The 25665-nt window shown below is 52.6% G+C and overlaps 11 protein-coding genes across 11 annotated transcripts; 7 read left to right on the top strand and 4 right to left on the bottom strand.

Moving 5' to 3' along the window:
* Positions 1-777: 777 nt before the first annotated feature.
* Z517_00229 (uncharacterized protein) lies at positions 778-1833 on the top strand (the record flags this gene model as incomplete). Its single annotated transcript, XM_013433195.1, has 2 exons — positions 778-1116; positions 1177-1833. The coding sequence occupies 2 exons, from the start codon at positions 778-780 to the stop codon at positions 1831-1833; spliced, it is 996 nt and encodes a 331-aa protein (XP_013288649.1).
* Positions 1834-2338: 505 nt separating this feature from the next.
* Z517_00228 (uncharacterized protein) lies at positions 2339-3742 on the bottom strand (the record flags this gene model as incomplete). The annotated part of the gene is made up of 4 exons (XM_013433194.1): positions 2339-2546; positions 2678-2755; positions 2878-3332; positions 3494-3742. 4 exons carry the CDS (start codon positions 3740-3742, stop codon positions 2339-2341), a joined length of 990 nt encoding a protein of 329 aa, XP_013288648.1.
* A 901-nt stretch (positions 3743-4643) lies between these two features.
* On the bottom strand, positions 4644-5849 carry Z517_00227 (uncharacterized protein; the record flags this gene model as incomplete). Its single annotated transcript, XM_013433193.1, has 1 exon — positions 4644-5849. One exon carries the CDS (start codon positions 5847-5849, stop codon positions 4644-4646), a length of 1206 nt encoding a protein of 401 aa, XP_013288647.1.
* Positions 5850-6713: 864 nt separating this feature from the next.
* Positions 6714-8171, top strand: Z517_00226 (uncharacterized protein; the record flags this gene model as incomplete). The annotated part of the gene is made up of 1 exon (XM_013433192.1): positions 6714-8171. The coding sequence occupies one exon, from the start codon at positions 6714-6716 to the stop codon at positions 8169-8171; it is 1458 nt and encodes a 485-aa protein (XP_013288646.1).
* Positions 8172-8670: 499 nt separating this feature from the next.
* Positions 8671-10616, top strand: Z517_00225 (uncharacterized protein; the record flags this gene model as incomplete). Its single annotated transcript, XM_013433191.1, has 6 exons — positions 8671-8774; positions 8826-8860; positions 8915-8984; positions 9034-9201; positions 9252-9586; positions 9637-10616. The coding sequence occupies 6 exons, from the start codon at positions 8671-8673 to the stop codon at positions 10614-10616; spliced, it is 1692 nt and encodes a 563-aa protein (XP_013288645.1).
* Positions 10617-11050: 434 nt separating this feature from the next.
* Z517_00224 (uncharacterized protein) lies at positions 11051-12343 on the top strand (the record flags this gene model as incomplete). Its single annotated transcript, XM_013433190.1, has 4 exons — positions 11051-11186; positions 11242-11561; positions 11759-11931; positions 11995-12343. The coding sequence occupies 4 exons, from the start codon at positions 11051-11053 to the stop codon at positions 12341-12343; spliced, it is 978 nt and encodes a 325-aa protein (XP_013288644.1).
* A 315-nt stretch (positions 12344-12658) lies between these two features.
* Positions 12659-14078, top strand: Z517_00223 (uncharacterized protein; the record flags this gene model as incomplete). Its single annotated transcript, XM_013433189.1, has 4 exons — positions 12659-12716; positions 12782-12838; positions 12944-13041; positions 13167-14078. 4 exons carry the CDS (start codon positions 12659-12661, stop codon positions 14076-14078), a joined length of 1125 nt encoding a protein of 374 aa, XP_013288643.1.
* Positions 14079-15498: 1420 nt separating this feature from the next.
* Z517_00222 (uncharacterized protein) lies at positions 15499-17536 on the top strand (the record flags this gene model as incomplete). Its single annotated transcript, XM_013433188.1, has 8 exons — positions 15499-15577; positions 15636-15981; positions 16031-16069; positions 16124-16459; positions 16522-16690; positions 16749-16916; positions 17015-17257; positions 17396-17536. 8 exons carry the CDS (start codon positions 15499-15501, stop codon positions 17534-17536), a joined length of 1521 nt encoding a protein of 506 aa, XP_013288642.1.
* An 827-nt stretch (positions 17537-18363) lies between these two features.
* Positions 18364-19548, bottom strand: Z517_00221 (uncharacterized protein; the record flags this gene model as incomplete). The annotated part of the gene is made up of 1 exon (XM_013433187.1): positions 18364-19548. The coding sequence occupies one exon, from the start codon at positions 19546-19548 to the stop codon at positions 18364-18366; it is 1185 nt and encodes a 394-aa protein (XP_013288641.1).
* Positions 19549-20533: 985 nt separating this feature from the next.
* Z517_00220 (uncharacterized protein) lies at positions 20534-21327 on the bottom strand (the record flags this gene model as incomplete). Its single annotated transcript, XM_013433186.1, has 3 exons — positions 20534-20607; positions 20693-20923; positions 20982-21327. The coding sequence occupies 3 exons, from the start codon at positions 21325-21327 to the stop codon at positions 20534-20536; spliced, it is 651 nt and encodes a 216-aa protein (XP_013288640.1).
* A 1072-nt stretch (positions 21328-22399) lies between these two features.
* On the top strand, positions 22400-24967 carry Z517_00219 (uncharacterized protein; the record flags this gene model as incomplete). Its single annotated transcript, XM_013433185.1, has 2 exons — positions 22400-24079; positions 24134-24967. 2 exons carry the CDS (start codon positions 22400-22402, stop codon positions 24965-24967), a joined length of 2514 nt encoding a protein of 837 aa, XP_013288639.1.
* Positions 24968-25665: the final 698 nt, after the last annotated feature.

Here is a 25665-nt window from a genome sequence, read left to right as displayed (position 1 = left end):
TTATGTAGTTAGACGCCACGGCTTGATTGATACAAGATACACGAAGCTTTCGGGGACTACGATGAAATTGAGTCTATCAAGTACAATGCTGGTGGTGGCAGTGTGCATCCCATATTACACTCCTTTTCGTGCCACCTCACCAATGTCAAGATTGAGAGAATACAGACGGCAGTCATGGTAAGAGGCTCCTACTCGGACGACATGTTCTGGAACAGGACGTCAAAACCACGAATACGTGACTAAGACAAAATTGCGTTGGAATCCATCGACGGATCAGAGCAGGACTGGGTTTACCTCTTCGCTGCGAGACACTCGGATCGAACAGCTGGAATCTGCCGATGCGAGATTTGACGATGCATCTGGTGTCTTTGGCCCCCTGACCAGCTCCAATTCAGTCTAGACTGTATGCGTCAAGTCAATCATTGCTTCCAAAACAGGCACTGGTGCAAGCCACGTTCAGGCCTCCCTACCCGTTTGGGTAAGTAAAGAGGGCGAGCCAACTGGTGTTTCTGGGGGACATACTCCATGGCGTACCCTCGTCTGGTTCTCTGGCCATATAGTCAGTGCGACCATCACTATGGCTGAGCACCTTGTAACGAGTACGAGCCAGGCAAAGAGTAAAGGGGGTTCCAGGCCCTACTTTGATCCCCTGTTTCTATCGTGTCGACTGCTATATCTGACCTCCGCAGAACCTCACACATCTGTATGAGAGGTGGACGACTTTATTACATTCGCCGCTAACGACAGCTTCTCGACATTCCTCTTCGAGCCTCCAGCATGCGGTGCCAGCTTATCGGTTTCGCTGCCCTTGGACTCTCCAACCCAGCCTTGGCCGGTTGGTTTGGGTCGGATTGGGTCTGCGAGGTGGGCATATATGCGCAATATGCTGATTTGGCAGGGTATGGCCCAGCTGAACAGTTCTGTGCCGGCCGTTTTCCCGAGCCAGCAGTGACCGTGACCGTAACAGCGTCGTCTGGCCATGGTCACGGCTGGTTTCCCAAGCGTTCGTGGGGACGACCGAACCCGATTAACTCGCTGCTGGAGCAGCTCGAGCGGTTGCCATCACATGAGCAGGAGACTGCGTGTTCATGCATTGAGGTGCCCAAAACTATCACGGTAGGTAGAGACGATGGATTCATGCTTGTTTTTGGGATGTATCGTAACCATTGCTTTTAGGTTACGGTTCAGCCCACGTGGAAGACTAAGACTCCAACGGCTACACCGACGACTGTCTCTACTACCACCGCCAGTACCACATCGACAACTACAACGGCTTCCCCTACCACCACGGCGACGCTGGCTACAAGCACTACATCTACCACAACTACAACTAGTACTACCACCACTACTACATCAACAACAACTACTACTACCACACCTTCTACCACTACTACAACGACTACTACCTCGCCAACCACAACCACCACAACCACCACAACCACGACCACTACCACCACCACAACGACTACCACAGGATTCACAGCCTGCCCCACCGCCTCTGCCATCGTCCCCGGCCCCGGCTGCGGCGGCTGCCAATGGACCGTCTCCTGCGGCCAACAGCTGACAGCGCTCGACTCGAACCCGAACTGGGACATCCTCATACAGCCGGACTACGAGTCGTGCCTGCGTGAGTGCGACGACAACGGCTTCTGCACCGCCTTCACCTACAACGCCGGCACAAGCGAGTGCCGCCAGTTCCTGTACTCGAGCGAGGTCGTCGCGTCGCCGGCACCCGGGTGGGACAGCGGCGTCTTCATCGAGGGGACGTGCGGCAGCACCAGCTGTGGGGCGTACGAGTGTCCGAGCGATAATCCGGAGTGTCCGTCGACGTGATAAGAGAGAGACACAGAGTGAATACTCTCCAGGCTTGGCTGAGCTTGGTGGCTAAGCCTCCTGAGTTGATGACGGAGGAGGACTTTTTCATACATCCCGGTCCCCGTCTTGAATTATAATCTTACTCTTTTTGTTCTTGTCAGCGGGAGTTAGGTATGGAGATGGGAATAAGAGGAGGATCACATCTGTTGACAACACAGCCTTTTTCCTACTCCCTCTCCCTCATCCTCCCTACCTCCTAGATGTTAGTTTTCTCGATTCATATTCCCCTCTTTGAAGCGAAGCGAGGCGCTCGGAGAACTCTGTACGTGTTGTATTACTCTATTATTCTATTATAATGAAATGCCAAATGGCAAAGGCCGATGGGCAAGTGGGAAGAGCAGAACAGGACATGGGTTTTGAGGAAGGGTGGTACTAATACTATACTGGGTGGGATCTTTGGACAAGAATGGCGATCGCCGGCTCTTTTGTGATATCTTTTTGTTGCTTAACCTCTCCTCCCGGACTACGCCTTCAAAACAGCCCGATACCGGACCTTCCCACTCTGCAACCTCGTCACAGCTTCGGCCACGCCGGCTTCGTCCATGGCGAACTGCTCAATTAGTGGCTTGACGTCGTGGTGGGCTGCAAAGGCGAGCATTTCGGCGTGCGTGGCGCGCGAGGCGACCAGGTTGGTCACCAGGTTGTAGCAGTTGAAGAAGTATGGAAGGAATCTTGGTCCATGGTCAGAATAACAATGAAGGAGATGGAGAAGGAGGTGAAGATGGAGATGGCAGAGGCATGGGAAGGAGAGCGGCAGGATATTGAAGCATAGAAAGAATATAGAGGGAGAAAGAAAACTCACGGAAACTCCAGACTCATGCCAATCGCGCCGAGGACAACGATCGAGGCTCCCCGAGCCACGACCTTTTCACTCATGAACCTATTTGTGGTTTCTCCAGGGTCAGCCAAGTACAGCCGTAGCCATGAGTGGTCCATCAAGGCCAAAGGATATCTTTCCTGACGGCAAGGTGTGATGTCAGGAAAAGGGGAGGAGGTGCTTACGTAGACCAATCCGGCGCCTTGTGCGAAGTGATGAGCAACAAATCCACCGGCTCCTTCAACCCCTCCGCCTCGTGCCCGAGCACCACAAACTCTGACGCGCCGAACCCGCGCGCCTCGTCCTCCTTGTCAGGACTCGTGCTGAAGACGGTCGTCACCGCGCCCAGCTTCGCCGCGAACTGGATCGCCAGGTGTCCCAGGCCGCCGATCCCAAGAACCCCGACCCGCATGCCCGGACGATAGTACGTCTTGAGCGCCGAGTAGACGGTGGCGCCGGCGCACTGGAGCGGCGCCGCGATCTCCGAGGGCATCGACTCGGGAATCGCGTAGACATACCCCTCGGTGGCGACGTAGTAGGTTGCGAAAGTGCCGTTGTTGAAGCTGGCGAAGCCGAAGATGTCGCGCTGGTAGCACAGCGTGTCGTGACCCGTGAGACAGTATTTGCATTGGCCGCAGCTCTAGATACACACAGAGAGAGAGAGAGAGAGGAGGCTTTGATTAGGTCATCGTTCAAGTGGATGAAAGAGTCTTCAAGGGCCCAGAGTAGGAAGAGAGCATCAAGGCAGGAGTTTCCTTGTAACATGGGTATTGTTCAAGACTGGATGGAAACGGGACATACACTTCTCAGATATCCTCCGCCCACTCGATCACCGACCTTGTGAGCCGTCACCGCATCGCCCACCTTCTCGACAATCCCGACCCCTTCGTGACCCAGAGCACAACCCGGGTCGATAAAGAACAAGTCAGTACCACAGAGACCGCTGTGGGTGATCTTGACCAGCACCTCGTTGGGTTTGAGCTCGGGAACTTCCGCTTGGGTCTTTTTCACCTTGCCTTCAACTCCTCGCATGACGAATGTCTGGGCCATGTTGATTGTTTGGTAGTGATGGCTTCTCGAGAGGATATAACTTGCTGGCTTTGCTGGAGCGTGGTTGTGAAAACTCTCTCTCCCTGCCTGCGTTGATTGACCTGATTAGACCTGGGTCTCCTGTTATATACATACCTCCTCAAGCTCAGCTTCCTGCCTGATCGATATCTCTCCCTCCAACATATCCCTTCTCCTTCAGCCGAATGGTAGGCTGACAAAGACCAACGACCCCATCCCGCAGACAAAGACAAATTCTTGACAACGAGCATGACAGCGTGCGTCGTCGTCCACAAAACTAGCGCAGAGTTTGATGACATTCTCTCTCAATATTCACCCCGAGGCACAAGAATCGAAAGGCTCAGTCACAATCAGGATAGAACTAGACCAGATGCAGTAGTGCCCAGACAATGGTAGATGGGTTTGTAAGACATTGTCAACAGCCCAGCGCCCACCATGCGCGATGCAAACCTAGAGGTTGGCTGAATCATCGGGGTTTTTACGACAGGTTGATCTATCCCTCTAGTGGGAAGCGAGAAGCGGATAGGTTGTTTGGATGTATGTACAGAACCATATGACGAAGAAACGAAGCTGAGCAACGACCAGATCAGGTATGGAATGATCTACTGTGGACTGATTAGTCGAGGACAAAAAGAGATCAGTAAATAGAATAGCGTGGCGGAGTGGCGAACGCCGAGGGTAGCTGGACGGCGAAGATGTCGTGTTTAGTAATGATTCCAATGAAGCATGTTCGCACGATGGCATACTCGTATACTCGCACTGGTTCAAGGTGTGGCGAATCCAATCCCATCTCATTCGCTGCCAGTCGAGAGCCTAGCACATCGGAAGAAACCCTCGAGTTCGGTGAGAACTAGGAGCATGGTTCATATGTGTGTGTGGCCATCTATTCCAGATCCTGGCTGTGGAATGCCCGTGCAACGGCGAGACTCACGACTGGATAGCTCATGATCCGATCATGAAGGCCGTGCTTCACAATCTGTTCTCGCAGCACTCCAGCTTCGCCTCTCCACAAGACCTCCCATCCGCCAGCTCCAAGCTCAGCTTTCCGCCTGGCCTTTTCCGCCTCCAATTCCTCAAAACTCAGGCTCGTTCCGGGCGGTCTGATTGCGTTGACAGCATGCCAAAACACAACGTCTGAGTGAGTCCACGGGACGTCATAGTCGTCTTGTGCGTGGATGATGGTAATGTCGTAGCTCGTCTTCCGCTCTGAAAGCTTCGTCGTCTCTAACAGACGGATAAATTCAGCGAGTTTATCCTTTGACGGCCATTTGGTAGCGATGAAACTGTTCAGCCAGGCCAGAGCTCGCGGCCAACGTGCGACAGGCGCAAGAAGAGGGATAGTGCCGGCAATGCTATACGTCTGGGTCAAAAGTTCGACGTTTGCAAATGGCGCTACGAGCACGATTCCCGCAAAAAGGGTCGGAGGTGATTGAAAGGCTAGGTAGTGGGTGAGAGATACGCTAACTGCCGTGCCTAGCGACTGTCCGAAAACGACGATTCGCTCGGGCGGGATGCCAGCAGTTTTCATCGCGAAATCTGTCAATGTAAGTGCGTCGGTTAGAAGACCAGCTTCTGACGGCCACCCAGTGCTCGAGCCGAACCCGCGGTAGTCAATGGCGAGGATGTGAACATTGGGCGCAGCGGCAGAGAGCGCACGATAGCTCTGAGGTCGCCAGCCTGATCCCAGTGTTCCAGCTGCTCCATGTAGATATATGACCACCCTAGCAGTCGGATCATCTCTTAGTAGTTTGAACCCCAATCTCTCTTTGATATTGTGGCACAACCCTGTCGGCTCTTCTCTCAGCGCCTTTTCATTTTTTCGATATGTCTCGAGAGGCAGGACGTGCCACGCATGTAGTGTTTCGCCGTCTGGCGTTTGGAGGAGGAAGGGGGTGACCTGGTTCCGGAGAAAACCCCAATGCTCGGGTACGTTGACATCTTGGAACCAGGTCAGCGTCACACGGTGCAGGTAGATAGCATGATCCTGAAGCGAAGGGATGGTGAGGAGACTCAAGAAGGCGAGGTAGATGCCGACGCTGGCTGTGACACCGATGAGGAGAGGTCGAAGGATCGCCGAGAAAAATGTCATCACCGCAGCTGCACAACAACAACTCGGGAACTTGGGAGGGAAATTTGTTGCTGCTGCGCAATGGCGGCCATAAACTTCTCGCACTACAACAGACGGAGAGAAATGACAAGATATGGAGTGTTCAGTCCACCACCACTCCCTGTAAGAGGTTTGTTTCGACCGCTGATAAGTACGCGCGAATCCCCCATCTCGTGTTTCGATTCGTCCTTCACCACTCCAGATACCACCAGCCAGGCGCTTAGCAAAAAGGCCCCAAAACCGGCGCAACTACAATGCCTGGACCTACAGAGTCATACGAGTATACATAGCATTCGGCTCCTGAAACATCAATCTCCACCATGGACCGGGGAGCGTCTCATGTCTAGGCTTTCACTGTAGGTTGTGGGCTGGGACTCGAATTCCTGACGAAGAATGGCACGTCCCGAACCGTCGCTAATCGTCAGGGTGTTGACGACGCGCTTGACTCGACGTTGAAGATTCTGTGTAGAATCCACCATCCACGACTGATATCGCGGGTGGGCTGTCAGCATGAACTTGGTGCAGCATAATACTTTTTTGGACTAACTTGAATGAATTATTCCTCAGGGGCCGGACTTCAATCCTGGTCGATACTGCAGCTATGCACGTTCTAAAAAACGAACGGTCTGTCTCAGCTTTGGGTCAAAGATAGCGGCAGCAGTCGACGCTGGACGGCGCTTCACCCAGTCTCCTCGTCTTTTAAGATGGAAGCGCAAGCACTAAGTCTTTTCCATTGTCTCCCCACCCACCACCCAACAGCTGTGAAGCAGCATCGAGCATTGGATCCTGGTACAAGTACTGAGTATCAGCATCGAGCGAATCTTCAACGACTCCCCACGGCCACTCATGCGCAGCATTGTTCCCACCGCGAGATACCATGGGACTCGGAGGGCGAGAAAATGGCAGATTCAACTTCTCTTGGGCCTATCACTATTTCCCATTATATGCCAGAGTCAAGAAACCAAATCGAACGCGACAGGACCAGATCCTTCTACTTGTGCTCCAGACGCCAATTTGCAAAGCACATTCTCGTCATCGACGAGAATCAGACACTGGGTGAACCAGCCCGACTATCGAGGCACCTTTGATATTCTCTGGACATCGATTGTGACGATATTTATCAGCACGTATAGCATGTTGTGTCTCAATGTGCCTGCTCCCAAGGACAGCTTCTCCACTCGTTTCCGCCGCCGTCTGTTATGGATGGCCCTTGGTATTCTGGGCCCTGAGTTCCCTCTCACATATGCTGCGGGTCAATGGAGCCGAGCGAAACAATCTGTTGTGTCCTTCAACGCGTACAATTACAAGGACTGGCACATGCGGCAGGCGTTCTTTGCCGATATGGGAGGCTTCGTGTTTCACGCCCGCGATGGCGAACCTTTCCCAATCAACGCAACTCAGCTCCACTGGCTTGTTGTCAATAAATTTGTCGAATATCCCGCCATTACCCGCAAAGAAATTTGGGACAAGTCTAAGCAAGACACATTTACCAAAGTTGTTACCGCATTTCAAATTTCCTATCTGATCATCCAATGCATCGCTCGTGCTATTCAAGGTCTGGCGATCACAACCTTGGAGCTCAACGCGCTTGCGATTGTTGTCTGCTCGCTCATGACATCTTGTTTCTGGCTTCACAAACCAGCAGATGTCCAGACGCCCATCCACATCCATTCGTCCCACTCCCTTGCCGAGATCACGCTCAACCGCGACTGGAGCTTGACGCCGCTGGATTTTATTGATGAAAATGGCCCTGGGTATTCCGTCAATGTGCAACCTTTCATGAAGATGCCAGTCATTCCTCCAGAGAGGCCGATCCAACGGATTCCCAACGACAGGTTTCCGACCAACCCATATGGTATACAAGAATACTTTCTATGCTTTGCTACGTTGCTTTTCACTGCCATTCACGTGGCTGGCTGGAGCTTTGAATTTCCAAGCCGCATAGAGCGCCTGCTCTGGCATATCTGCTCGCTTCTCCTCTTCGGTATTACTGCCGCATTCTGGATCTTTGAGACCGCGGCGTCCTGGACACGCCTGGGCCGTTGGAGGACGATATATCTGTTCGTCTTCAACCGAAAAGCGTTGGCAGAACACAAGATTCGTCTAGCTCGACGATCGGCCACAATGAAGAGAAAGTCCGAGCAATTGCCGGTGCCCTGGGAGTTTGCAACGATAACGCCATTGGCGATCATATATGGGGTGGCCCGATTCTATCTAATTGCAGAGGCGTTTGCAGAGTTGAGAAACGTGCCAGGGACAGCATACCTCAACGTACAATGGACGGATTTCATTCCACACATATGACGAAAAGGGGACAGCACAGGATGGTGTAGAAACAATCATTCAGTCACAGCCTTTGGTTTCGTTGATCATGGAGGATGGTAGTGTCCCTGGTAGAGTAATATAGCAAGGCATGAAGTGTTTGTTGCAGCAAGTGGCTAGCGTCGCACTGGAGTTCGCTTTTTAGGCCGGTCTTCTACTCACCGTGGCGGCGAAAATGCTCTTTCGCTTAGTTGTACTGGACCATTCAACGTCTCACGTCGTTGAAATCGAGTTCTGTGTTGGACGAATCCAATTTACATGGTAGACGAAGCGTTGTCTGGAGTGGTGGAGTGCAAGGCCCTGTCATTTGATTTGTCTCAAACCCACGTCATTTGACATTTGATTTTGAAGCCACGCTACTGGCATTGGCGATTTACCTGTACAACCTTCAATTGTGACCCATCCCCCCCTACCCCATATACCCACCGATGTTCAGAAGCACGAGCATTTCTGTTGTCGTTATGCAAGAGCGCCTTCATGAATGGCGGACCATGCCTCGAACTCCTTGAGGATTGACACGTCGAATGAACCTCCGACTCCTCCCATCTTGGCCCTCTTCTTGGTCAACTTTGACCATCGCAAAGGGTATGGCTATGCGCCCTCTCAAGTCTTTGGCGCATGCTAACAATCTTGCAGATACACTCTAGGATGGCATAGATCTGTTGACGACGGTAAACCTCCCCGTTCAATTTGTTTCTAGCGCCCGCACTGACCAGCCACTACAGTCCCCGTCGAGGGTGTTGTCGAGTTCAAGTCCCTACCGTCCGGTCTGCACAATGTCGAACAGGATCTGGTGTGAGTGATATACTCAAGAGCTGGTCAAAATTACTGAATAGTTGGGAAGATACTTTATCCACGATGATTATGCTGGACTTTCCGCCTTCATCAACAAGGCAGATGAGCAAGCAGACCGCGCTACCCGGATGTTGGCGGTTGGTGCACTGGTACCATTAGAACACGGTCGCATGGGCCGGATCTGGCGCCATGCGGAGTCTCTGGTGGAACTCTCGAGGTAGGATCTTGCGGTACAATGCTCCTGGCTGCATCTGTTGACAAGGGTAGTGCACAAATCGACAGCCCGGGGAGTGTTACTGCGCTCGAAGAGTATTGGGAGAAATACAAGCTGCGGCCTGAGGCAGTGCCACAAACGCCCGTTGAGTCTGGAGAAGATGATCCAACCCGCCGGCCCAATGGCTACCAGAAGTCAAGGACAATGTCCGCTGCGACAACCTTTATCCAGCCACATCATGCGTTGACGCCTCATCATCCTGCATTGACACTGGTAGATTCTATCAAGCTGTTTGGACCCTTGATATTTCCACTTTATCGAGCAGCCCTACTTCGCAGACGCATCTTGATCGTCACAGATGCCCCTGTTGAATTCTGCTGCAATCTTGGTGAGCATGAAATTACCCTGCCAAGTTGTCAGACACTGACTGCATGGAAGTATATAACCTGTCTATTCTTTCGTCTGTCTCAAAATCGCTAGTGCCGCACGAAGCCGATCCCCCTACTGCTCGCTTGCGTGCGCTGTTCACTGTTGGTGTTATGGACATTCCCCAGCTCGAGCAGGCTCGAGCTGCCGGAAGCAACCAGGGTTTCATCGCTTGCACGACGGATGATGTGCTCACCTCAAAACCCGACCTCTATGATGTCCTTGTTCTCATGCCTAAGGCGGGCTTACTGGCTGCCTCAGGAAAAGTGTTTCCGCGAATCGTTGTTTCAAGCCCAGAATTGACCAAGGCTTTCCCCAAAGTTTCCATCAAAGCTACCCAACGAGACTTTCGTCGGTTTGCAAACCTCATGCGTGGTCTCCGGAGGCTAGAACCTAGTGAGACGGCCGTTACTGATGATGAAGCCTCATCTGTTTCTTCACTTTCATCTTCAAACTCGACCAACAAGTTAGTGGTGGAACCTCCATCTTGGTCTCGAATGGCATACACCTCTTTCGTTTGGTGGGCTTCTGCTGGAGACCGCCGTGAAGGGTTTGCCGAGGGAGAAGAACATGAGATCGAACGAGACTCGACGCTGCTATATGGTGAAGACGAGGAGGAGCAGAGCCGTGAAGTTGCGGTGGTTGCATACTTCCACCGCCTGACCGCGACCATCTTTCAAACTGTCACAGCTGCCATTTCAAGGGTAGACGGCAGTGCGGAGGCTGAGGGCAGGTACCACGACAATGATGATGATGACACCGATGCAAACTCCAATGATCAGATGGGCCAGCAGGATAGCCAGCCTTTGTTGGCCGAACACGCCGCGGAGGCCAATATCGAGATCAATCACGAAGACATGCTGGACATGGGGTTGGACAGCTGGAGCGCGTCAGACAAACGATTTGTGGAAGCATTATCAATGCTCTGGTGGGAAAGACAAGCAACGGTGCGACCAGTGTCCATTGACTGTTGTGGACTTCGCCTACTCTGAACAGACGCACAGCACCATTGACTCGCACAAATGCTGTAGGGCTATCTTTCAGCCTCGTCGCACTTGCCGAAGTCTCGGTCGTCACGATGACGTCGATCAGTTGACCTGATACTCAATGCAACACGCCATATCTCATGAGCTGAAAGCTGCGGCCGAGGAATACACCAAGCACGAATTTACTCATTCTCGACTCCATCTCCTCGATCTCATGTCGACCAATTGTACCATATGGATTTGCCATGGTCATCATACCGCGGATACAGTTTCCGCTATGATTTTGCCAGCCATGCACAAAGGCCCACTAGATGACAAGCTTTGGCAGATCCGGAGACAGCTATATAGCTTGCTGCAAGCAGTTTCGACCACGTTCACCTGACCTCTTGGCTCGCTGCCTTTGGCGGTCAATCTCCTCACCAGGTAACAATTCTCTCGAAATGAAATTGAACGTCACAAATGTCCTCTTCTATGCGCCCTTGGGTGCTGTTACGGCTCAAATCCCTGCTCGCAATCCAGTGAGCGTGGGTCCGCCACTCGAGTTGATGCACCTCTATTTTGACGAATGGCCGACACGTACGCGACCTGCCTCTTTTCGTCTGAGGTTAACTTCAACTGACATCTGCTCTAGGGGTAGCTGTCTCTGCCTCTGGACGCATGTTTTCCTGCTATCCTTTGGGGCTTGACTACACCAATACGAGATACCAGGTCGCCGAGCTTGGCTCGAACAACACCGAAATCCCTTTTCCCAGCGCACAGGTCAATTCTCCCCCAGGAGGAGCAGTCAACTATTCAACATATCCGCCCACCACAAAAGGTCTTTTGGACTATCTGATGTCTGTCCAAAGTGTGGCTGTCGACCCCAAAGATCATTTGTGGATATTGGACACTGGCCGAGCCCTCCTCAGCAACGGCACACTGACCACCTCTAACCTTGGCGGTCCTAAACTGGTGGGCGTTGACTTGACAAAAAAAACACCGTTTTCCAGACCATTCTTTTCCCGCCGACGGTGGCCTATCCCGACCCCTACCCTAACGACGTTCGATTTGACTTGCGTTCTTCTCTTACGACCTCGGGCCAAGGTATCGCCTACATTACGGATTCTTCTAGCGAAGGGCGGAATGGAATCATCGTGGTGGATCGATAGACTGGCGGATCATGGCCTCATCTGGAAAACATTCCCCAGGTCCGTGCTGAGCCAGGCTTCTACGTCAACGTTCGGGGCGACTCTGTATATATGAACGCAGGTAGCGGGATGCCTATTTCCAAGGTTGCATTTGGTGCAGACGGAATCACTCTATCCAACGACGGCGATGTCTTGTATTTCTCAGTGGTTGTGGGGCGTCATTTGTAGAGTGTGCCTACTTCTCGGCTACGAGACAGGAGGGCATCGTCTGAACTGTTTGCCGCGGCATCGGTAATGGACCTCGGCCAGAAGGGTGTGAGTGACGGACTGGACAGTGATTCAAACGGTATAGTCTACGCTGGAAGTGTTGAAACCGATTCTAACGTCACTTTCAACCATCAAAATGGGACAGTCCAGACGTACGTGAGAGATCCGCGGATCGGCTGGACGGACACCTTTTCTGTGGCCGGGAACTATTTGTACTTTACGGAGAATCAGCTTTGGCGAGGGGCATCGTACCAAAGTGGCATCGACATGCGGGTCAAGCCTTATGCTTCGTACCGAGTGCCTCTGTTGAACAATGCGACCAAGATACAACTTGTATAGGAGCACGAGGCTGAACAAGGCTGAGAAAGCCTCGTCAAAATCAAATGACGAGTTCTGACCGAACCGAGGCGCAAGCACCAACAACCGCCCATTCATCCGACTTTTGACTTCAGCTCGTCCTGCTACGATTCGCGGACGCGTACCTTGTACATGTACGCAAAGAGGTGTTTACTCATGTCAGGTACCAGCACGCCCTTTGATGATTAACCGGAATCGTTGCGGAATAGAAGAGTTGAGTTTGAACTTTCTCATCCTTTTGCCCTCTTTATGGTCACCAATTTCCTAGTTGACTAGAACTGTCTGAAAGCTACAATCATGGGAACCGGAGACGGCTCAACACCCCAGGCCCCTGTGGTCCTCTTCGGCTATGACTGTGAGATACAGCCCGTTCCTACCTCTAGAGTAAAGAAATGTCAAGCTAACGTACTGTCAATCCAGCGTCACCGTTCACCACAAAGGTGAAGCTGGCCCTCAAGTTGAAACAGATACCATACAGTATGTTGAATAGACCGGAGCCGTAACCCACAGAGCAGGCTTTACCAGCCGAGATTGTTTCGTGGTCTTTGTCCTGGGCTGACGCTATGGTGTTTACTTGGACAGCTTTCGTTGTTGTGCCCTCGATGATGCCACGGCCAATCTTGAAGGATAATTTCAATGTGACCTACAGGAAAATTCCGGTTCTGGCCATTGGGCGCGAGGTGAGCAAGTTTGTCTCTTTGCTCGGTCTTGAGTCGAGTTAATAACTACCGGCCTCTTGGGCACTATACTCCTTGTGTGCCGCAAGTCCACGTTCAAGCTGAATGCAAACCTTGATGTGTGACAGATCTACATCGACACCTCGTTGATCCTCGAAGTTCTCGAGAGTCAGTTCCCCCCCGCAAACGGCTACGGCACCCTCTACCCATCCTCTGCAGCCTCCTTTCGCCCACTGCTCCGCGGCTTTGCCTCATACTGGACTGACCGTCCCTTTTTCCGCGTAACCACGGGGCTTATCCCAGCGAGTGTATGGCGTACGCACTTTGGAGCCGACCGCTCGAATCTGATCGGCCACAAACTCGACGCGGAGAAGCTGGCGAGGAAAGTTCCCGAGAATCTCAGCGGGTTGGATCTGCAGTTGAGCTTGTTGGAACCGCTGCTCTCGGGCGAGCAGACCAAGTCCTGGCTCTTCGGAACCGACCTGCCAAGTGTCGCGGATCTGGCACTGTGGTACCAGCTCGACTGGGGCGAGAAGATCAGTCGTGGCGAAGGGATCGATAACCTGACGGGTGGAGGGACGAGTGATGGGGACGGGGAGGGCATGGGAGCCGTGTTCAACAGAGACCGGTATCCCGGGTTATTTTCTTGGTTCGAGCGCTTCAAAGCATACGTTGACGGGCTGCCGAGTGTGGAATCAAAGCTCGAGAAGGAGAACACGCAGGGTGTGGAACAAGTGCTGCAGCAACTGAAACAGACGCCGCTGTCGGGCCAAGTCCCTCTGCTGGCGACCCCAGCTCCTCCGCATCGCGACCTTGACGGACGCAATGGTCTCGCAGTCGGTGCGGAAGTGACGATTGCTCCTGACGACACTGGAAGGGATAGTCCGACCATTGGGACAATAGTGGCCCTCACGCCGGAAGAAGTGGTCATCACGCCTCAAAAGACAAGCGAGGGTACTGGTCCAGCTGTGGGGGAGGTGAGAATCCACTTTCCCCGTGTTGGATTCGTGATCAGGCCTCACGGGCAGTCGAAGCTGTGAGCGAACAGGGTTTATCGGTTTATAAACAGCCTCATCGGGAATGGCGTGCCAAGCCACCGTATATGAGAGCTACCGAGTAATTTTCCTCTCATCTCACCTCCCATCATTCGTCCACGAGATCCCTTACGTGACTTCAGGAATTGTTGTTATGCTCGACATTCCCTTTATGCTCGTGGTGAAGCTCCCTCAGAAATACCACCACAGAGAAAACATGCCAAGTTCCCCATAGACCTAGAACGAGAGACACTGTGGGCAAACCCCGCAACAACCCCCCAGCGTTACGGGGCATCTTAATAGTGTTCGACTTCTCCACGGGATTGATGGATGATTGCCACCGAGAAAAAACTCTGAGTGAGATATTAGGGCAGTGAAGAAGCCGGGGAACATCCCACGGGGAAAAGGCTCAATGTGAAAGTTTTATGTACAAGCAATGGACCACCAACGAGTCGTCATGTTATGCCTGTTCCGGGAGCAGATGAAACACCTGTCGGTCCATAAAATTATGAGACTCGTTTCTATGACTCGGTCCATGTCATCAAATCCTGACTTATAAGATATATAACGGGACTTGAAAAGCTACAGGTGTGGAGAACACACCGCCGCCTTCACACCAGGGGGCCAATCACTTGGCTGTCAAACAAATGCGCTTCCCCCGGACTAGACGAGGTAAGAGTGCAAGGGCGCCAAGGGCGCTACCGGGCTTGCCAGAGGGTATCTAGTGCAAGAAATGCAGTTGCAGATCCTGGTACCTGAGAAGCATCCCGGGGTCTAGGAACGTGGACTCTTCTGGGTGTTTTCTGCTGATACTGTGCAGGTTGCGCCAACAGGTGCACAGAGAACTAACGTGAATCATCAAAACCGACACGCCTGCAAGAACGTTGTGCAATTTCTGCTGCTCTGGCCCGTCCCCTTGAACACTAAGAGCTATGCGGTTACCAGATGCCACACCGCAGCATAATCTTGGGCTATTCTAGAGCTCTCCCGCTACTCCAGATCCCACATTCGGCCGACTTCCACCAGATCCGCTCTGCTGGTCCTGGAATTACAGGCGGAGAAGCCCACAAACTCCCCACGTGTGACTGGACAATGCTTCCGAGGATGTCCTGATCGAGGCAAGACTGAGATACTCTGTGGGGACTCCACAAACCCTGGCTTTTGCCCGCCAACAAGCCCAGGTCTTGTTTGCTAACCTTTCCTGATCCCTGGTGAACCCTTCGTAGTCAGGAAAATCCTACTCAGGATTGACTGTCGCATAGCAGACAATAGCGATCGGCACTGAGCCCGATGATTACCCTGGCTCGTATTTTCTATATACATAAATCGCGCCCCATCCTTGGGCTTCTCCAGAGCTCAACTACCGTATGCTCTCTTCCCTTGTCCAATCTGATTGACAAGTCGGCCCTTGAGTGCTGTTGCAAACATGGCCAGCATGAATCGATACAATTGGCTTTGCGTGCTGTACGTGACCTTCGGGGCCGTATTTTATGGCTATGATTCTGGTGAGTCTCTGCATATCTCAACGCTACAGACACGGCGGCGAATTAACACCTGACACAGCCTGCACGACATCGGTCCTGGGTTATACCTCCTTCCTCGAATATTTCAACTTGAACTCTACCACCATTGGCGCCATGGGATCGGCATACTACGCTGGCGCCGTTGTCGGCATGGCTTCGAATTGGTATCTACCCAACAAATACGGCCGCATTCGGACCATCCAGATCGGCTGTCTGGCCTCTATACTCGCTGCGGCCTTGCAGACAGGTGCCCACAACTATGGCACCTTCGTGGCTGGACGAGTCATCGGCGGAATGGCCTCGGGCTTGATCTTCGTCGTCTGCCCTGCCTACAGTTCCGAAATTGCACCCCCTCTGATGCGAGGCCGGATTGGCGGGCTTTATGCGTGAGGAATCTGTCAATCTTGCTAGATTATGGAGCTGACAATTTCGCAGAGTCAGTGTCAACGGAGCTTATTGTTTTACGGAATGGGTGTAAGTCTATCTCTTTTGCCACCCGGGAAGGATGAATGCTGAGTTTCACATCAGTGGCCTAGGATTCTACTTTATCAAAGGCGACGTCTCCTGGCGCCTCCTGCTGGGCTGCCAGCTGATCCCCGGCACCCTCATGTTCGCCTGCTCCTTCTTGATGCCCGAGTCTCCCCGTTTCCTCGTCTACGTGGGCCGCCACGACGAGGCCTTGACGGTTCTCAAGAAGATGCATGGCACCACGCACGACGACACCTTTTACATGCGCGAGTTCCACCAGATCAAGGCCCAGATCGAGCTTGACAGGGAAGAGCGACTGGGACTCAAGGCGATCTGGCAAAAGCCCTCGTACCGCAAGCGATTCTTGTTGGTGTTTTGGTACGCCATTGCGTGCATGTAAGTTTACGACCCCGATCCGGATGGAGACATGGCAGTACTGATACATTGTCCCGCTACAGGCTTTCCGGTGTCATCGTCATCCAAAACTACCAGGTTATCCTTTACACGAATGTTGGATTCAGCAACGTCATGTCGCTCATCCTGACCGGTGTATGGGGCACCGTTGGCACCCTCTCTGCGATATACGCCGCTTTCTGCTTTGACTGGATGGGACGACGACCAACCATGGTCAGTTTTCCTTGCCTGGGGAAATTGAAACTTGTCAAGCTACTAACCCAAAGGACAGATCACATCGTACATTCTCATCATCGCGGGCACGCTCACGACTTGCATCACCTGGGCCATCTACGAAAACGGCGGAAGCACCAACCGCGGTCTCGCCAAGGGCATCATTGTGGCCATGTTTTTCGTCGGGCTCGGATACGCTGGGCCTGCCAACGCCTTTCTGGCAACTGTTCGTAACCCCCCAAGTCTTGTTATTTTTTTGATTCCATCCAAAAATGCATTAGGTTTTAGGACCTGTACTGACAATGTCTGGGGATGAAATTGCAGTATCCCGCCGAAATCATGCCTACGTCTGTGCGCCCCGTGGGCGTGGCCGTCAGCTACATGACGCAGCACGTCCTGATCATCATCCTGGTGCAATTCACGCCGGAGGCCATCGAGACCATCTCGTGGAAGTTTTTCCTCATCTTTGTGTGTTCGAGCTTCATCTTCTCCATTGTCTTTGTCCTGTTCTACCCGGAGACGAGGCACAAGACGCTGGAAGAGATCGAGGCCATTTTTGGCGACAAGGTAAGAACAGGATCTCTTCATGCGCTACTATACTACTCTTTCCCCTTAATCTTGTCTTTTGTGTTTCTTTTGCCAAAGGTCGGATCCAGTTGAATGTACAGACAACCCAGGCTAACGCACTTTTTCTCTAAAATCTAGGTCGCCGAGACGCTCGACGAAGCCGGCGAACACCTCAAGATCGAACAAGTCGTCGACGAAAAGGCCCAGGCACGGGGAAACGTCGGGGCCGTGGCCGTCCACGAAGAGGGGATTGGCAAGGTCAACAACGACACTGTCTAGCCTGGTACAAAGGACAAGCACAAGTACAAGCAGCGTGCGAGACTGTTGGGTTGCAATGGACTAGAAGCAAGTTGGTGGTTGAAACTGGTAGAGCCATGAGGATGATCCATGTGTGCTCCTCACCTCTTGTCTTCTATATCGCCACCGCCCATCATCACCAAAGGTAACACATGTCACGCACGTACGTACAGAAAGAAGTGGTAGTAGTCGTGCCACCTGGGTGTAGATCTAGGTCTAGGTCTAGATCTAGGTCTAGATCCTCCAAATACATAGTCGCGACTACATTTTTCTACGAGTACATAATCCGCCCGCCCCAGCGAATTTCGCCGGGGCGCAAGATAAAAAGTCCAGAAAAGATTGCCATAATGCATAGTCATCCCATTTCCCTGTCTGAATATTGGTTGAGCCCCATGCATACCGCCCCATGCGAAAAAGGGTATGGCACGAGTTCGGGTACGGGTACGAATACGGAAGTATAAATCTACACGTTAGTTATTCAAATGGAAAAAAGGGTGACGAGAGGTACATCGCATAGTAGATAGATGGGGCTCTTTGTTGTTTCAATACCAACTCGCTCACTAAAGAGTCAAGTTATTTTACAGTACCCTTGATTGTCATCCCGTAGAGACTCTCGCTGTCATACACACACACACACACACACACACACACACACACACACACACACACACATATCCACAGTAGACACTACATCCTCTCCGTCTCTCTCTGTGCATGTGTGTGTTTCCTCTTCCTCAACATCCGTTCTGTTTCCAATTCCGATTGAATCACATCTCACCAAGTGATTCACATCTCACCAAGTGAAGTACTTACCACTCAAACCCACGCTCGCCCTCCTCGCGGGCCTCGATCAACTGCCTCTCCCGCCTCGCCCCGGCCGTCGCCAACTTGCGATAATCAAAAGTATCCTTCATGACGACGGCGGGGGCGGCGGCATTGTCATCAACACCACCACCATCACCACTATCACCGTGGTTAACAATAGCACTATCACCCCGAAATCCCCCAATGCCAGTGCCAATGCCATGGCCAACATCATCGACAACAGGCCTCCCATCCCTCTCGTCCCGCCGAAGCCGCATCCCACTCCAGATGCTCCCGGCTTCGCCGATCCCCAAGACGCGGTTCTCCAATTGAACCTCCCGCTCGAGTCTTTCGGCTTGCTCGCGCTCCGCTTGACGCTCCCGCTCCCTCTTAAGCGCGACAGCCCGCTGCACAGCCTCCCTGGCTGATCGGTCCCGCGCATGGCGCAAATTGTACAGGGCAAAGAACAGCATGGCACGGCCGCCGTCGTGGACGTGGGCGGGTTGTCTGCGGTTGCGGGGGCGGCGTTGGCGGAATGGGTTGCTGGGCGCGACGACCAGGCGTGGGTGCCAGGGGGTTATTTGGGGGTTGTTTTCGTCATCAACATCTTCTTCGTCGTTGTCGTCCTTTGATTCGTCACTGAGGTCAGAAACGACTTGGTTTGCGCCGGCGTAGGGGTTATCACTGTCGTCGTCGTCGTCGTCGTCGTCATCATCATCACCGTCATTGCCATCGTCATCGTCAGGGTTGGCAGCCCTTCCGAAAAGCATTGGGGGATGAGAGTTCAGAGCACCGCCAGCTGGGACGTCAGTGGTGCCACCCGCATCGGCACCAGCACCAGCACCACCGGCACGAAGTAACTGGTCCTCCTCGGCAAAGTAGACTTGGTATGAGAACCACTCGTACTCGGAATCACCGTCACCGTCACCGTCACTGGCACTGGCAGTAGTGTCCTCACCTTCAAGGTCTTGCTGTTCTGCCAAGTAGCGAACGAGTTGTTCCTCAAGAGAAGCAATCGCAGGAGGTATCACACCCTCCCCGACACCATCGCCTGACTCACCTGCTGGGAGAGAGGTGTCGCCTGGATCCTGCCCGTGCAAAATGTCAGCAAGGTCATCGGCTGACGCGAACCGGCGCAGGGACGGGAGTGTGTTGTCATCTGGTGGAGGGTTCTGGGTTGGGTCAGCCATTTCTTTCGTTCCTCCTTGGGCAGGATAAGGGAGCAGATCGAAGGGGGGAGTGAAGGTGTTTCTCTCTTCTCACACGACTTGGATAATGACCACGAGTGGGTGTTGTTCTTTCCTGTCTTCAGTGTTGCGTGAGACTCGTTCTCTCTCTGAATGGTGGTATTTCTGAAAGACGATGAACCAAGGACAAAGCGAGGGGGAAGAAGGAGAGAGTAAGTAATGGCTCCCTCTCGCTTTGAGGCATCACAAGCTAGGGCAGCGCGTGAAGGCATCTTCGCAAGGCAGCGGCCTTTGGCAAGACAGGCCCAACACAGCCTTGCCTCCAAAGTGGTGATAGAGCAAGTTAGTTCCTAGTTTCTTTGTCTTTCCGAGAGACAGTGACATGAACAAAGAACCAGAGTGAATTTCATGGTGATGCGTCACAAGGAGACTTGTCACAGGCAGTGTAGTGCAGTCAGTGCCTTGTTCTACTGCCTAGGTAGATACAAGGCTCAGAATGGGTGATGAAGGACGAAGGTTTTGACAGCTGAAATCGAGTCGTCTTGAGGACAGCATGCAGACTGATAACGCACTCCTCCCACACCGTCGCATGAGATGGTGTAACAATGGGACGCTCTTGTTCCTCACTCTCGGGTGAAACACACAAAGGTCTCGGGACAAAAGAGAAAATGGGGAAACCATCCATAAAGGGACATGCGCCAATGTTGGAGAGAGGATCTATCGCCAGACTCGTGGTTGTTCGAGTGACAAGCTCATTCGGTCCGGAGTGCCCGAATAACAGCAAAAGGCAGTGGATATCGCATTGTCTGGGCACGGCGATCGATTAGTTGTCCACAAAATGCCACGAGAAGTCCATCGCTCAGCCGGACTACCATGATGCCGGATAAGAGCATAAACATAAACTACTGCAACGCTGTCTCCACTTCGTGAACGCTGTCTAAGCCGCCGAGAACCTCATAGAATGGAGCATCAAGGATCTCGACGCACCCTAGTAATTGTCGTCGTCGTATCGAGCATCATCACGGCCTTGGTCGTAGGCGTTGTCCACGTTGTCACCAAATCCTGCCTTATCGTTAGCAACGCATGTCTGTCCTGAGGATGGAACCTCGGCAGTATCTCAGAAACAAAGATCCGACGATCAACTTACTCTCGACATCCCCGACCTTTCGACCGGCCCAGCCGGCAACATCATCGGGCACATCCTCAACATCCTGCACCGCATTGTCCCACTTGCGTTCAATATCTTGAGGGATATCCTCGACATCTTGAACCTTTTCCCCAGTCCAGCGGGCGGCATTCTCTGGAAAGTCCTCGACATCTTGCACCCCATCACGCACGTCGTTCTCGACATCATACTTGGCGTCGTCCCACTTCTCCTCTGTGATGCGTCAGACCGCGGTATACCGAGTGGGCAACAGCCCGATTGTGACACTTACCAACTTTCTCTCCTTCGTGCATCAAGAGAGCACCACCGAGAAGTCCCGCAGCTGCGCCCAACGCCACATTTCGACCAGTGTGAGATTTCTTCTCCGGCTCCTGCTCCTGTCCTCCGTAACCAGACCCGTAGCCGCGCTCGTCGTAGCCTCCTCCTCCATAGGATTGCTGCGGGTGTTGGAAAGTCCGCTCTCCGGTCTCGCGGTTGACGAAGAACCAGCGGCCGTCACGGTCGTCCCATTCGGCGACCCATGGATGAGGCACTTGAGGTGGACCCCCGTAAGAGGAAGGTTGGTTGTACGAGTCCCGGCCGTAGGAGCCGTCGGGTCGATCGTTGTAGTAAGACATTGCTCAGTGGAGTGCGTTGGGTTGGAAAAGTGATCGTTAGAGGTTTGTAGTTAGTTAGCTACGCTCTCAAGGCAAAACGCAGGTCAGGAAGAGGGAAAGAGGGAGGAGAGCAAGGTGTCGAGGGTGATGAGAGGAAAAGAAGGTGACAGTCAAGAGTGAGACGAAAAAAACAGATGACTGTGCCGTCAGTGCTAATGAAGGGGGGACATGACACGATTGTGTGGCGTGGGCACAGAAAAAGACGCTGACAGGTGCTTTGAATTCCTCAAACCGTGGCAGAGAGCCAACGATGGAGGGGCCAGGCACAGGAGGGGCACAAGGACGGATCTCGGGGACGAGCCACTGCGCGCATCTGACAATCTCCTTTCCTTTCTGCCTCTTGAGTCCTCTCTACCTACGGAATACGGACCAGACAATACCCATCACTTATAGATTTTTCCATCTGCAGAACCATCATCAACATACCAAGTAGAGTAGTAGATGTAATCCTGACGGATCAATCGTCGGCTCGCTCCGAATCTTCCAGGTACCCCGCCACGCCCGCCAGTCTTTGCTGTCTTACCGAAGCCAAGCCCAAACCAAGCTTCGCCCAGTGGAAGCTTAGCTTCCTAACACTAATTGTTAGCTGCTTGGCTGCGCACCCAGAAACCGCGTGTTCGTGATCGACCCTGCCAGATCTCAGCGATGATTGTGGGAATTAATGCTGCGACTTGCGCAATCGATAGCCTTGCAGTGTCCTTAATAACGCACTCCTCGGCTAAGATATGCTATTATCCACCAATTCCACCGAAATTCCTTTGGTAGCTTGTATCCTCCCTATCAGTTATCTCAGTCAGTCGTTACATCAATCATCCCACCTCGTAAATTGTACTACGTCGAACTTCTCTTGAATCCTCCGATCGGATTCGAAACCTATAGGTCTCGGCGAATGGAAGCAGAGCGAGGCCGAACGACCAAGTATTCTGCAAGTCACCCTGCACAACATGGCGACCTTCCAAAGAGGTTACGCAACGAGAGTAATGACGACACTAGCGAGGATGATGGTTATTCAGGTAAAAAGTTGTCGGCATCCATGGCTCAAACCATTCGAGCACTAGAGCAACTGGTTGAAGAAGCTGTGAAACTCGCCGAAAATGCCGGGTCTGTTCAAGACGACAGTCTCGTACCCGAACACAACGGAAATCTGCCCAGACCACCGAATCGGCCGCCGCTAGGTCTCGCAAAGAAGATCAGCAAATATCTGGAAGAAGTCTCCTCAAGAACATGCAACATCGTATCCTCGCCAAAAGGCGGGCATTCCCTAAAGTCGCGAACATCTGTTGCGGAAATGCGTGCAAGCAGTTACGAGAGAAAAATGGGAGATTCTGCTCCTCGCAGCCGGAAGACGCGTAGTACCGATGACCCACAAATTCTCCTTCCGCAACCTGTCGCTGAGTCTTTGGAGGAGAGGAAGAAAAAATTGTCGAGGGACAGAAGATCAAGAGCATTGGCTGCAGAGCCCAGGAACGGACCAGCTCAATTCCTATCCCCTCCGCAAATTGGCCCTCGTACCACATCCTCCAGAGGTATCGCAGAAAGGAGATCTTCGGCCTCGAGGCCAGCGCCAACCTTGACGCTGAACACCGGGCAGCAGGTTGTACAGTTCGATGAAGACCAGGAACCATTGTTAGGTGCCCCTCGACTGGGTCACGAAAGGCATTTCAGTGAGATGTTTGGCATTCCATCCCGGCATGTGAGCATCAATATGGAACATCCATCGCCATATCCATCCTACACGGTTGACCTCAATGGTGTACAGCATATCGACCTGCCAGAGCGAGCAGAACATTTGGATGTTCGCACCACTTGTCACCATGCACCTGTGGCTCGAAATTGGCCACCGTCTCGAAAGCGATTCGCTGCGGTGGTGAGCTGCATCAATGTCGCCTGTCTAGGTTTACTTCTCGGCATATATGCAGGAGAAGTCCCGGCAATTCAGTATGTCGTTGTCGATTTCAATCGTCATGTCATTCTTGGGAACCTCTTCCTCTATCTTGGACTTGCCGTTCCGTCCTTGGTATTCTGGCCCCTTCCCTTGTTGCACGGACGGAAACCTTACACCCTTGCAGCACTCACCTTGACATTATGTCTGCAGATACCTCAGGGGCTCATGATCACGTCATTCAGATCCCCTGATTTGAAGAGATATCGCATTATTCTCCTGCTTTCTCGTGGATTGTCAGGTTTTGTTCTTGGTTTCGCTGACATCAACAACCTCGCCACATTGTTGGATATCTTCGGCGCATCGTTAAAGAGCAGTGACTCACATGAGATACCTGATCCGTACGATGTACGCCGGCATGGAGGTGGCATGGGAATCTGGCTAGCTATCTGGTCATGGTGCACTGTTGGCTCGATCAGCATTGGATTTCTAATTGGAGCACTCATCATTAGCGACACTTCCGTGGATTGGGGGTTTTGGATCTCGTCATTGCTGCTGTTGGCAGTTATTCTGCTCAATCTCATTGCGCCAGAAGTACGGCGATCGGCATTCCGGCGAACAATCGCAGAAGTCATTGGCGAGGGCAGAAGCTTCAGCAGGATCGCTCGTGGCGAGATCAAACTTCATCTCACCGGGAACGGGCCGTACTGGTGGGGTGAAGAAGTTATGGCCGCTCTGAGGCTAAGTTGGCGGATGGCCAAGCAGCCAGGCTTGCTGGTACTGTCCATTTATGCTGCTTGGGTGTACGCACAATTCACTCTGGTTTTAATGGTGAGTCCTTGACCGTGGTTTGCCGGGCTTGACGGGCTTGACTAATGTCAACAGTTGCTCGGAGCCTTAGCTTCCACTGAATATCACTATCGTCCAGAAAAAGTTGGATTATGCGTTCTCTCTCTAGCATTTGGATCAGGTTTGGCAATACCTTTCCAGAAAGCATCTTGGCTGAGTCGTGCTCGGTACCACCGTCCCAGTACAGACAGCATGACCTTCCAGAGGGCCATGATCTGGCGGTCGCATACCGTTCGGCGGATATCCTTCACGGTTTTTCTCCCGCTTGTAGCAATCGGATACGCCTTGTCGTCAAGAAAGCCCCCATTTCCAGTCGTCGTGCCATGCGTGTTCGCCGCTTTTATTGGATGTGGCTCAAACTTGGCGATTGCAGAATGTTATGCTCAAATAATGTTGACCTTCGACACATCAGACTTGCAACCAGGCATGACTGGGCGCCCTGTGCGGAGATCAGTCAAAAGACGAAGAGGAGAAGAGCGCACAAATTTCTCCTGCTATCCACGAGTTAGTGCGGGCATAGCCGTCACCCAGTTTCTGAAATTCGTGTTCGGCGCGGTGGCCACGGGCATTGGGGGTCGAGTGGAGCGAAGGTATGGTGGTATGCAGGCAGCCGGCATCGTTGCAGGTGTACTCATGATCTTAACTCTTCTTCTCACTGTGGTACTCTTTAGACGGAAAAATGTCCAGATGATCCCAGGTATTCAGGATCGGAGGATGGAAAAGGCAGAGGAAGAATGGGAACCTGTGATTTTGGGTAACCCGGGTGGATTGACCCGCAAGATCAACGTCCTGGAGGCAGGTGAGTACACTCGATGGTCGGAAATTCGACGGCAAAATCGGTTGACTTCTGAACATGGGGTCACGTCGTGAGGTATGCTGTAGCGATAGTTGTTGACTGGGATTTGTGAAATATGTCAACTTAGTTTCACTGCTTCTTTCGATCTCTATCCCTTGACCCCATTGGAATGACAGAAATAAGGCCTCCTGTAAGACATCGTCCTTGCCATCATGCAAGGACACTCATTCTGCATAGAACAGAGCCCTCCCAGCGCACTCTGGCAACAGACTTTTTGTCGATGTCAAAGTTGCGAGTTAGTTTTGAGACAAATATCGAGGCCGCGTAACGGCCATCTGTAGGAACAATTTAAATTTCAAGGTAGTCTGTTTTCCGTAGTTGTCCCACATGTTACTGTGTCAGCGCCTCGGGAGGATTGAAGTCTTCGATGAAGGAGGGCAGAGATAGTCGGCACTGGCGTCAAGACTAGTATTAAAGGTGCTTAATCAGCCAGCCAACCAATTCATGATGACGGAGTAAACAATTGTTTCTTGTGCGATGATTCGGCTAAATGTGTGGACGGTGCCAAGTCGTTGGGAGCGCAGGGAGGAACCTGGGAGCGCCTGGGCATGGATGGAGGGTTCGGACTGCGCTGGGCCTCCCATCGGCCGTCTCGCTCCTTTGGGTGTGATATTGCGGCCGCAACTCGTGGTTGACAACTCGCCCGGATATGCTTGCACAAGCTTGGGCCCTCGAAGCTAATGCAGAAGCTACGGTAGCGGCCTCGAGGAAA

The sequence above is a fragment of the Fonsecaea pedrosoi genome (assembly GCF_000835455.1).
Source record: "Fonsecaea pedrosoi CBS 271.37 unplaced genomic scaffold supercont1.1, whole genome shotgun sequence".
Taxonomy (NCBI): domain Eukaryota; kingdom Fungi; phylum Ascomycota; class Eurotiomycetes; order Chaetothyriales; family Herpotrichiellaceae; genus Fonsecaea; species Fonsecaea pedrosoi.
This window is presented reverse-complemented; position numbering and strand designations above follow the sequence as displayed.